The sequence below is a fragment of the Eriocheir sinensis genome, chromosome 33 (genome assembly GCF_024679095.1).
Source record: "Eriocheir sinensis breed Jianghai 21 chromosome 33, ASM2467909v1, whole genome shotgun sequence".
Taxonomy (NCBI): Eukaryota; Metazoa; Arthropoda; class Malacostraca; order Decapoda; family Varunidae; genus Eriocheir; species Eriocheir sinensis.
This window is the reverse complement of record NC_066541.1, coordinates 4,949,489-4,962,210: the sequence shown is the minus strand read 5'-3', so window position 1 is coordinate 4,962,210 and position 12,722 is coordinate 4,949,489. Positions and strand designations below refer to the sequence as shown.

Below are 12,722 nucleotides of genomic sequence, written 5' to 3'. Positions count from 1 at the left end.
TATATATATATATATATATATATATATATATATATATATATATATATATATATATATATATATATATATATATATATATATATATATATATATATATATATATATATATATATATATATATATATATATATATATATATATATATATATATATATATATATATATATATATATATATATATACAAAAATAAACTAATGTCAAGAAGATTGATAAACTTCATTTTGACAATATTTTATTTTTACACCTCAGCTCCATTTCCGGGGTAGCATTTTCTATATTAATTACAATGGTGTTGATGGACTGGTGCCACACCCTCTGTATAATTCTCTGTTAATGAGTCACACTTAAACACACACTGGACTCTGGCAGCTGGTGATGGCATGAGTGAAGGGAACACGTCACATCAACAACCTGGCAAGGTCCATATAATTTGCACATCATACAAAAAATAAACACTAGCTACATTATGAAACCTACTCTGTCTCCTCAAAGCGGAGCTCCTGCAATGCTGCCGCCGGGAGGGTGAAGAGAGCGAAGCTGTAGAATGTCTTGGTGCCTGCCCATAGTATGCTGTCAATCCCTGGTGGCACCACCCACCCAGACCCCTCCAGCAGGAAGCAGTTGAAGCGCTGGGTATCCGAGGGGTCAGCATTGCCCACGATGAGGATGTGATCCTTGTCCACCAGTGCCGTGGTGTGGATCTTTGCCTCGTTAGGGACTGTGTAGTTGGGTAGCTGCGTCCACCCCATCGGGGAGTCACAGAAGAGCGCCTCTGTTCCTGTCACCTTGAGTTGTCCCTGTGCACTTGGGCACTCTATCGGCCTTGCTCCCCCCACGACAAAAACCGTCCCATTGTGTGACACAGCGGCTGCGTGGCTTCTCCGTACCTTGAGCTGCGGGCCGGCCATCCATATCTGAGGCACAGACAACAATGATCAGACTTCATTTTGGAAGGCTGTACACATACTACAGACTATCACTTAGGTTAGATCCCCCAAGATGTAGCTTAATTCCTTGCTGGGTTGATAAGGACGGTACTGATTGGCTGTTGGCGGGTGGAGTGTCTCACGTCTCTGCACTATACACCCACATGAAGGCTCAGAAAATAATCATATTTCTTTACTTAGCTCACCTTTTACATGATGGGCAAATTTTGCTTACATAATCATACTAAGCAGTGATTGTACTAAAAGTTGTATCCAAAGTAGCTTTACCACAAGTAACATTCATTTTGAAATATTCCATCAAACTGAGCAAAAATAAATTAAAGTTTGATTTAGTGTAAGGCAGTGGCTTGATTAGTCCACCACATCAGAGATTTACTGTAGTTAATGATTTGCCAACACTGCAGTGCTGGAGGTTTGGTCGTCACAAAGCTATAGAGTGTGACCGAAATAAAAGGGTGTACTTGTGGTATCTTCATATTTTTTAACTTTTGATACTTGAAAGTTTACAAACATAGTGAAAGTATGTCATCAGGCTAATGTAGTTTACAACATAGTGAAAGTATGTCGTCAGGCTATTGTAAAATGAGGAGCTAAAATAACCACCAACCTCCTCCTTTATGCAGAATATTTCCACAGCATCCAAAACTTTGAAGTAGAGGCTGCCCACAGGGGGTTCCCTCCAGGGTGTCCCTCCAATGTAGTAGATCTTGCCATCTGCCACAGCCACCGCTGCCCCGCGACGCACGTTGTGGATGGGTGGCAGACTCCTCCACTTGTTGGTGTAGATATCAAACTCCTCCAGGTTAGGGATCTCAAGCTCAACCTGATTTAGTAACATAATGGCCAGGTAAATTTAAGGTTGGGGAGGACAGATGGTGTTCAATTTCCAGGAGCTGCACTGTGTATGCCAAGGGGCCTCTTGAAGATTCATGTTTTTGTACTTCCAACTTATACGAGGTCAAGACACCTACAACAGGATTTATAGAAAGATGATTTTACAGGCTGAGAATTACTTGAGCTTGGAAAGTTAACTAAAAAATCACATATTCACTCCATACACACACACACAAAAAAAAAAAAAAAAATAAATAAATAAGAAAATGATACAGGACTGGGAGAAGAGGCATGAAAGAGTGAGTAAGAGGAGGTAAGCCTCACCTCATCATTGAAGCCTCCAGTGACATAGAGCTTCCCTGCGTGTGCGATGACGTGCGGCGAGCAGCAGCTGTACGGCATTGGAGACATGAGCATCCAGGTGTTGGTGGTCGGGTCGTACCGCTGGATGTCATTGGTCATCTGCTTCTCCCTGCCCGGCCTCATCCCACCAAGCACAAAGAGATACCCACCTGTGAAGAATTACCTGCTCTCAAGAACTCTGCCGTCAACATCACACTGATCCTCCACAATGGCCTGAGATGTGGATAAGGACTGTAAGGGCCTTAAGCTGTGGGGCACCTCTTTGGTTTGATGCTAAAGAGTTTGCCTCACATCTCAAGGGCCAGGGTTCAATTTCTAGGGTAAATATAGCCTTCAAGCTCATTATTCATGTCTCAGGCCATTACACATCTGCTTTTCCCTGCCCAGCCTCCAGCTCCCAAACACAAAAAGTTAGCCCCCTGAATGATGTTGACTGCTCTCAAGAATTTCATCATCACACTAGTCATCTGCTGCTTCTCCAACCTCATGCCCCTAAGAAGCACAAAGAGTTATCCACCAGTGAGCAGTTAACTGCACTATATAACTTCCTGCACAGTGGGGAAGTTAAGGATCAAGAAGCAGGAAACAGAAAGATTGGTCACTCATAACTCAATGAATATCAAGAACTTTTGACACCTAAAACCCAAACTGAAATTTCAAAACTTGAAACTTCCCTGTTGCTGATACTGAACTAGAGTGACACCAAGTACAAAATACACAGAAAAATCAAAGATCATTCCGAGAGGAATACTGACACGTCCCTAGCAGAGGTGCATTCACAGGTTTCCATCTCCCTTCCACCCAACTAGACCCTCTTTCAGCTATCCTTACTATCAACTGTTTGCAGGAGCAGTACCAGCAAGCTTTTTAAGTTTATTCTTTCTTCTACCCCTGAGCTGCTTCCTTTACTGTACAATGAAAAATAAGTGCTTCACTGTCCATTAACCCTATTCGTTCCGACCCGGGCCACATTTGCCCCCCCCTGAGGATTTTTGTCAAAACGATCATTTTTTTTTTATTACCAAGTTTAAAAGAAAAACAGACCTACTGATAAACGTAGAAAATACCGTAGATTAAGATGCGATATCAAAAATAACCATAGGAGCCTCCGTTATCTTGCTAAACACGAATATTTAGAAACACCGACGCGAATCATTTTGAAGCACGGCGATACGCTGTGAAAAAAAAACCAACGTTCAAACGCCTCCGGATGACGATATTATTACTGTTATAAGTATTAATATACCTGTATTGTATAGTGCTATACTGCATGTTCTGCATCTTTTATGTTAACAAAGCTTTAGCTGATCCACTAAACAGACCAACAAACAAGCTAGCTGTAATAAAAACATAATAAAAACGTACACAGCCCGCTGTGTACGAGAGTTATTCAACGGCAGTTGGCGACACGAGCTTGTGATTGCGGCGAGGCGATGACGAATTATGGCACATACAATACTTATTTTGACACTACCATAAGGTGATAACTGTGTCTCGTACATATGTTAATTTCTTGTACTTTGGCCAGACAATTCCTATATATAGCTAATAAAGAAAAAACGTACGTGCTTGGAGTCAGAGAGCGAGAGAGAGAGAGAGAGAGGCCAGTCATAGGCTATTTGACCGTTTGAACCTAGCTCCCCTCTCTTCCATCTTTAATATATATATATATATATATATATATATATATATATATATATATATATATATATATATATATATATATATATATATATATATTAACCAGGCAACAATGATAATACCCAAAATCATATCAGTGCCAGTGTCACTTGCTGCGAAATATTCATGTCATTCATATTCAGTTCCTTTCAATATAAGCAAATATACTCTTATCGGCAAACAAATAATTTAGCGTAATAAAACAAATACTATGAAAGATGGAAGAGAGGGAGCTAGGTTCAAACGGTCAAATAGCCTATGACTGGCCTCTCTCTCTCTCTCTCTCTCTCTCTCTCTCTATATATATATATATATATATATATATATATATATATATTAACCAGGCAACAATGATAATACCCAAAATAATATCAGTGCCAGTGTCACTTGCTGCGAAATATTCATGTCATTCATATTGAGTTCCTTTCAATATAAGTAAATATACTCTTATCGGCAAAAAAAAAATTACTTTCTATAAATCACTGGCCTCGTATGGTTTATTTTGGGGGACCTGGATGCATTGAGAGAGAGAGAGAGGGAGAGAGATTATTTTGGGATATCAAGACGAATAGGAAAGCGAAATTTAGCGTAATAAAAAAAATACTATGAAAGATGGAAGAGAGGGGAGCTAGGTTCAAACGGTCAAATAGCCTATGACTGGCCTCTCTCTCTCTCTCTCTCTCTCTCTCTCTCTCTCTCTCTCTCTCTGACACTTATCATCAACGCCACAATCACGACCACCATCATCACCACCATCATCATCACCACCATCATCATCACCACCATCATCATCACCACCATCACCATCATCACCATCATCATCATCACCATCATCATCACCACCATCATCACCACCATCATCACCACCATCATCACCATCATCATCACCACCATCATCATCATCACCATCATCACCAACATCATCACCACCAACAACAACACCACCATCATCACCATCACCACCATCATCAGCATCACCACCATCACCATCACCACCAACATCATCAACACCAACATCATCACCACCATAATCATCAACACCATCATCACCACCATCATCACCACCATCATCATCACCACCACCATCATCCCTACCACCATCATCATCACCACCACCATCATCCCTACCACCATCACCATCATCACCACCACCATCATCATCACCACCATCATCATCACCACCATCATCATCACCACCATCATCAGCACCAACATCATCACCACCATCATCATCACCATCATCATCACCCTCATCACCACCATCACCATCATCACCACCATCATCATCACCACCATCATCACCACCACCATCATCACCACCATCATCATCACCACCATCACCATCATCATCACCATCATCATCACCACCATCATCACCACCATCATCACCATCAGCATCACCACCATCATCATCACCAACATCACCACCACCAGCATCAGCACCATCAACATCATCATCAACACCATCATCAACATCATCATCATCATCAACAACATCATCACCACCATCATCACCACCATCATCACCACCACCATCATCACCACCATCATTATCACCACCATCATCATCACCACCACCATCACCACCACCATCATCACCACCATAATCATCACCACCATAATCATCACCACCATCACCATCATCATCACCATCATCATCACCATCATCATCACCACCATCATCACCACCATAATCATCACCACCATCACCATCATCACCATCATCATCACCACCATCATCATCACCACCATCATCACCACCATCATCACCACCATCATCACCATCACCACCATCATCATCATCACCATCATCATCATCACCACCATCACCATCATCACCATCACCACCATCATCATCACCACCATCACCATCACCACCATCATCATCACCATCATCATCATCACCACCATCATCACCACCATCATCACCACCACCATCATCACCACCATCATCATCACCACCATCATCATCACCACCATCATCACCATCATCATCACCACCATCATCACCATCATCACCATCATCACCACCATCATCATCACCACCATCACCATCATCACCAAAAAGGAGGAAGAAGAGGATGAAGAAGAGAGGAAGAGAAGGAGGAGGAAGAAGAGGAGGAAGGAGGGAGGATGAAGAAGAAGGAAGAAGAGAAGGAGAAGAAAGGAAGAGGAAGAAGGAAAGGAGGGGGAAAAAGGAGAAGAAGAAGAAAGAGAGGAAAGAAGGACTAGAAAGGAAGGAAAAGGAGAAGAAGAAAAGGAAGAAGAATAGGAAGAAGACGAGGAAGGAGGAAAAGGGAAGGACAAAGGAAGAAGAAGAAGAGTAGGAAGAAGAGGAAGACTAGGAAGAGTAGGAAGAAGAGGAAGAAAAGGAGGAAGAGGATGAAGAAGAGGAAGAGGAAGAAGAGGAGGAAATAGAGGAAGAGGTGGGAGAGGAGGAAGAAGAGAAAGAGGAAGAGGAGGAAGAAGAAGAGCAAAATCAAGAAAAGGAAGAAGAAGATGAGAAGGAAGAAGAAAAGGAAGAGTGAGAGGAAGAATGAGGAAGAAGAGTAGGACGAGAAGCTAGGAAGAGGAGGAAAAGTAGGAAGCAGAGGAAGAGGAAAAGGAAAAGAAGAAGAGGAAGAGGAGGGAAAAGAGGGAAGAGGAAAGGAGAAAGAAGAGGAAGAGGAGGAAGAAGAGGAAAGGAGGAAGAAGAGGAGGAAGGAAAGGAGGAAGAGCAGGAAGAAGAGTAAGGAAGAAGAGGATGAAGAGGAAGAAGAGGAGGAGGAGGAAGAACAGGAAGAGGAGGAAGATGAAGAAGAAGAGGAAGAAGGAAGGAAGAGGAAGAAGAGGAAGAGGCAGAAGAAAAGGAAGAGGAAGAAAAAGAGGCGAGAAGCTAGCGAGAAAAGGAAAAGGAGGAAGAGGAGGAAGAAGAGGAAGAGGAAGAATAAAAGGAGAAAGAAGAGGAAGAGGAGGAAGAAGAAAAGGAGAAAGAAGAGGAGGAGGAAAAGAAGGAAGAAGAGGAAGAAGAAGAAGAAAAGAAGGAAGAATAGGAAGAGGAGGAAGAAGAAGAAAAGAAGGAAGAATAGGAGGAAGAGGGAGAAAAGGATTTTATTTCTTGAGAGTTTATTTTCACTCATTATTCACTATTGCTTTACACCATTGATTAGGTTCCAGTACTTAGTGTTCACGAGCGTTATTGTTGTTCAGAAAAATCAATACGATGCTGGCTATACGAGGGCGAAAAATCTCAAGGGGTCGGAACGTATAGGGTTAAACCAACATACTGATTTTTCTATGGTGGAAGAATGGGTGGGTATTAAACTGAAAAAATAAATAAATAAATCAAGAACTCACCCTCCACCACCAGTGCTGGTCTGATCCTTGGCACCAGCAGCGGAGGCAGCACCACATGGCTGCCAGAGTGCTTGCCAGTGCCCAAGACATCCACCAGGTAGATGACTGCCTGTCCGTCACAGCACGCCAGGACGGTCTTTGTGCCACGCTCTCGGATAGACCTGATGCGCCGGGTCTTCCTGAGGGCGTCCCGAACCCTATCAGCCCCAGGGGAGTCCCAAGGAGGGGAAGAGGCTCGGAGGTCCTGTAGGGCACGCTGAAACTTGGGGTCATAGCTGAGGTCTGAGGACTCACGCAGGCAGGTGGTGACCATTGACCTGGAGGTGAGGGTGAGGGGGACCTGAGGCAACTGTGAGGGTGAAGGTGAAGGAGAGGATAAAAAGGACTGAGGGTAAATGTGAAGGGGAGGATGAGAAGGACCTGTAACTGCTGTAGGAGTGAGTGTGAGGGTGAAAGTGACCTTGGCTGTTGTGAAGGTGAGTGTTAGGGTGACTTGTAACTGTTGTGAGGGTGAGTGTTAGAGTGACTTGTAGCTGTTGTGAGGGTGGGTGTTAGAGTGACTTGTAGGTGTTGTGAGGGTGAGTGTTAGGGTGACTTGTGGCTGTTGTGAGGGTGGGTGTTAGTGACTTGTAGCTGTTGTGAGGGTGAGTGTTAGGGTGACCTGTGGCTGTTGTGAAGGTGAATGTTAGGGTGACCTGTGGCTGTTGTGAAGGTGAGTGTTAGGGTGACCTGTGGCTGTTGTGAAGGTGAGTGTTAGGGTGACCTGTGGCTGTTGTGAAGGTGAATGTTAGGGTGACCTGTGGCTGTTGTGAAGGTAAGTGTTAGGGTGACCAGGGGCTGTTGTGAGAATGAGTGTAAAGGCGGCTTTACAGCTGGCAATTCCTAGTCGGCAATACAGGCGCGGCTGCATATTTGGTCTGGGTCTGGGTCTGGGAGCCCTTCTTGCGGCAAGTTTTCTGCAGCTGAGCGCGTCCGTCTTGTATTGCCGACTGGCGGCTGAGTACAACATGTCAGCGCCAATAAAACAAGAAATGACAGATACAGACAACAAGATTTGGAGCCAGGAGGCCGAGGTGGCATTACTAGAAGAAGTTAGGCAGCATAGATACTTGTGGGACCCACAAGATAAGCCGTATGAGAAGCTGAGTCTACGCAAAACAACTTTTGAGAGAGTGGCAGCAACATCCGAGAAATGTTTATCTCTGCGAGATATCGAAGGAGGTAAGGAACGATTATTTTCGTGTACTATATAATCACACTATGTAATGCCTGGGGGTTGCGATGGCATGTTCCTCCCTTCTCCTTTGTTGTTAAATGCAACAATGAACAATCAATCAATCAATACTACTGAAGGTACAACTCGTTTACTTAAAGTATTTCTACAATATTAGGCTAATGGACCAAACTCATTGTGGTTTTAATATATGGTAGTAGCCTTTTGGGGTATCTGGGATGAATTCATGCCCTTGCATTTACTAGCAGTTCACATCTTGATGCTCCCGGCGGCTCCTCCCACGTGTGAACGTACTTGCTCCTGAGAGCACCCAGCTGGTCTAGCCGCTAGATCGTCGTGGCTGTATTGCTGGCCAGGAATTGCCAGATGTAAAGCCGCCTTTAGGGTAACCTTTGGCTGTTGTGAGGGTGAGTGTTAGGGTGACCTGTGGCTGTTGTGAGGGTGAGTGTTAGGGTGACCTGGGGCTGTTTTGAGGGTGAGTGTTAGGGTGACCTGGGGCTGTTGTGAGGGTGAGTGTTAGGGTGACCTGGGGCTGTTGTGAGGGTGAGTGTTAGGGTGACCTGTGGCTGTTGTGAGGGTGAGTGTTAGGGTGACCTGTAGCTGTTGTGAGGGTGAGTGTTAGGGTAACCTGGGGCTGTTGTGAGGGTGAATGTTAGGGTGACCTGTGGCTGTTGTGAGGGTGAGCATAATGGTGAAAAGGACCTGTGAATGCTGTGAGGGTGAATAACAGCAAGACATATTCAGCTGCCTTAATATGATGTCCAATAAACCTTCAAGTCAGTCATAGGGAGGAAATTGGTAGCCTTCAGAATTTCCTCAAAGGTGGGGGCTTGAGTGACAGGGGCTGGAGACCATTACAAGGGATGCACTCTTACTAACCATACCCCCTTGCCTTGAACGTTAGCCCTAGACAACTAATTTTGCATGGTTTTATATCTTTTGCTATTTTTTTACTTCTTGTTCCTTTTCAAGACCTTAATATCATTTAATACTAACACAGCATTCATTTCCCCCCATATAACAACCCATTACAGTTTTAAATTCATGACAGCACTAAATGGTTGCTTAGTGTTAGGATAATGATCTATTCATTTCACAACACTCGCATCAAGGTTCTTTTCGTATTTATATCACAGCCTTATGCACTAGCTCGAAGACAGAACAAATCTTTTTCCAATATATATCAACAAGACACAGCAACTTCCTCTCCTACACAGACCATAACACATTCAAGCCATACTCACTCCACATCCGGAGTTGATGACAGGTTAGCGTTGAGCCACACCACCAGAGCTGTCAGGATGTCCACTTCAGACTTCACCGAGAGGCCATCCTGAGAGAGCAGCTCCTTCACACGTCCCTCATTCAGGCTTCGGAACTCATCTGTTCGCACTATTTGCCTGCAAGTTTGTCAACAAATTACTCTATAAATACAATACAAGGTGATTCATACTATTTTTCAGCAGAATTATGAATAGATGAGACTACTGTCTTACACATTACATAGTGATTCATACAGTTTTCTGTTTCTGTTATTGAGGCAGTTCCTAGCAAACATTTTTGCTGACTTTGCTTTTTGCCCTTGAGTTGTCTCTCTTGCTGTAAAAAAAATATAAAAAATATGAATAAGGGAGATTTTTTCACATATAATACATAGTGATTCACATACTTTACCTGTAAATTTGTATATGAATAAAACTTTAACTCCATATACAAGATCTAAGAGTGACTTAGACAATGTAATGTGCAAGCAGACGGACATATTATGTAATAAAATAAGTCAGACCTGTGCTTAAAGTGTTCACAGATGAAGTCCTTGGCGTAATGGACCAGCCTTGGACATGAGAACTGCTGAGCAAACTGCAACACCCCCAAACAGTTGTCCACGTCTATTTTACTAAGCAGGTATTGAATGCAAAGTTCCTAGGAGACAGAGAGAGACAAACATGAAGCAACCTCCACACACAGGTCAAAAAAAAAATATATATATATATATATATATATATATATATATATATATATATATATATATATATATATATATATATATATATATATATATATATATATATATATATATATATATATATATATATATATATATATATGTAAGGTACAAAAATGACACATATGCCCTTCAAAGCTCTAACATTATTCTTAAAGTTTTATTTTTTCAAGTATGCAAGTCATGGGAAATATGATTAAAACTTAAAGATTATGAGATGGATGCTTAGTTTCCAGGCCCTCAAGAGCCACCTTGACAAACACTGGGCAGACATGGACTAGAAATAAGATTAACAGGTTCCCTTGGACTCAGTGCCATGAAACAACATGGTCACTCAAAACTGGGAGGCAGAGGCCATTAACGATATCCATGAAAATTAGGGATGTACCGATGTATCGGTGGTATCGGTATCAGCTGATTTTCCGCCAATACTACCGATACTTGAAGGAGTTTTGTACGTCGCATGTCACTCATTGCAAATAATTTTATTCAATAGAAATTGGATTTTCTAAACTGTCGAAAAAATATTAGTAGGATACTACAAAGTTTGGATTTTCCCGCGATTTAATTTTTATCACTTTAAACGATAAGATTCATATTACTTTGAAGACAAGTATATAATACTTAGTATACAGTAAAGCCTTCAGTACCGCATACGTGTACAATACAGGTTTAGTACTATTAGCTTTGACGTGAGATTGGCGGAGCCCCTCCACTCGTCTCATTTGCCTGCCTCAGTCAGTCAGACGGTCGCCCCGCAACGGGGTACACTGCCAGGGTCTGGGGATTTCTTTCACAGTCTTCATGACTATGAACACCTTTTTTCAGGCCAGCACTGATTACTTTTTTTTCTTCCCCTCAATGGTGGAACAACAAGTAGTGGGTCTTTTTTTTTCTTAACATTTGATATTGATTGCCCTTTAGCTGCTGGAATTGTTGTATAAAAGAAATAAGTGCACAGGTATCAGTATCGGTATCAGTCAAATATTGGGGTATCGGTATCAATATCGGTCAAAATTTTGGTATCGGTACATCCCTAATGAAAATCTGGATACACAGGCCTCACAAGAACTTCAGCCACCATCTACATATCTATGTATGTCATTGGAATGATGCATACAAGTTATTGAACATATACCATGCATATACAGCTGCATCCCAAACATTTTTCATGGATAAAAAATGCAACTAACATAAATCCTACCTTCAAGTCGGTCATAAGAAGGAGATCGCTGGCCTTTAAGATTTCCTCAATATTATCGTTGTCAATAACAACCTTTCCTGTGTAGATGAAGTCCAGGATGAGCTCAAAGGTGGCACAAGTGATGTCCAGCGTGGGTTCTGCAGTGCGGTTGTTCCCTTGCTGTGCCCCTTCCTCAAATTCATACAAGATTCTGAGTAAAATATAAAATCAAAGTTGAAAGAAGTTTCATAACAGGAAATGTATATGTTTGTGATCCATTGGTAATAATATGCTGATGGGTATTTCCTGAGCACAGAGCAAGGGATATCAACACAAACCTGAAGTAGGGGCACCCTGAGGCCAGGACTGCCTTGCTGATCTTGACTGAGCCGTCTGTGAGCTTCACTATGCCATCACACAGCGCCTCAAAGTGTCTCAGGGAACACAGCTCATTCAGGACCCTCGTGGCGTGGAGCTTGCCCGTCGAAAACTCCTGACGATTCATGATGATGCGACTTTGACCTTCCCTTGCCTTTTACACTCGTTTCTGGGCTGTCACATAGTGCTATAGAATTGAATACTGGACGCTTGAGAATCTCTTTTCCGCAGCAACTCGTGACTTTGTGAGTGTCAGGAAACTAAACACTACGAAGACCGCAACAAGATACCTTACGATCCAGTGTCACGCGATATTTGAGGCAAGGCTCACGGCCATGTAGGGTGCTAATTATAACCTATTGCGCCCGTTATATCCAGCCTACATGTATTTTGTAGGCCAGGCAGTGAGGATGAAGCCTGTCAACCATGGGGGTGTGATGGGTTCGCCGCCTGCCCAAGATGCGTAGCCTGCCTCCCTTGGCGCTATGGCTGGATGGTCTGTTTACTATTCGGAGGCTGTGCTGTGGTAGGTAGCGCGGGGCCGAGCCGGGGCGACGAGCCTACTGCTATTATTATCATTATCATCATTATTATTGATGGTTTATTGTTGTAAAGGGACACAACGAAGGAGACCTTCATATGACCTCCGTCATAAGAAGGTTCAGCGTCCGACTGTTGGGCCGTAATATAGTGAGGACGAATGCCGTGTGTTGAGGCTGCAGATATGGCAAACCATTTCGCTGGGCTTTTTCCACCATATT

General features: G+C 42.8%; 1 protein-coding gene across 1 annotated transcript; it reads right to left on the bottom strand.

Annotated features, from left to right (window-relative positions):
• Positions 1 to 220: 220 nt before the first annotated feature.
• LOC127006605 (kelch-like protein diablo) lies at positions 221 to 12,509 on the bottom strand. The gene is made up of 8 exons (XM_050876694.1): positions 11,922 to 12,509; positions 11,605 to 11,794; positions 10,182 to 10,318; positions 9,640 to 9,795; positions 7,162 to 7,478; positions 2,107 to 2,294; positions 1,556 to 1,771; positions 221 to 915 (listed from the first exon to the last, which is right to left on the bottom strand). Exons 1-8 carry the CDS (start codon positions 12,086 to 12,088, stop codon positions 475 to 477), a joined length of 1,812 nt encoding a protein of 603 aa, XP_050732651.1. The 5' UTR covers positions 12,089 to 12,509; the 3' UTR covers positions 221 to 474.
• Between the last annotated feature and the right edge of the window lie 213 nt (positions 12,510 to 12,722).

Bases quoted from the DNA above. Each gene is read 5' to 3' on its own strand.
- LOC127006605 (XM_050876694.1), bottom strand. From the start codon at position 12,088: ATGAATCGTCAGGAGTTTTCGACGGGCAAGCTCCACGCCACGAGGGTC. The intron at 9,796-10,181 runs GTCTGACTTATT...ACAAACTTGCAG, and splicing joins TGTGAACACTTTAAGCACAG to GCAAATAGTGCGAACAGATG. The intron at 7,479-9,639 runs GTGAGTATGGCT...CCTCACCTCCAG, and splicing joins TCATCAACTCCGGATGTGGA to GTCAATGGTCACCACCTGCC.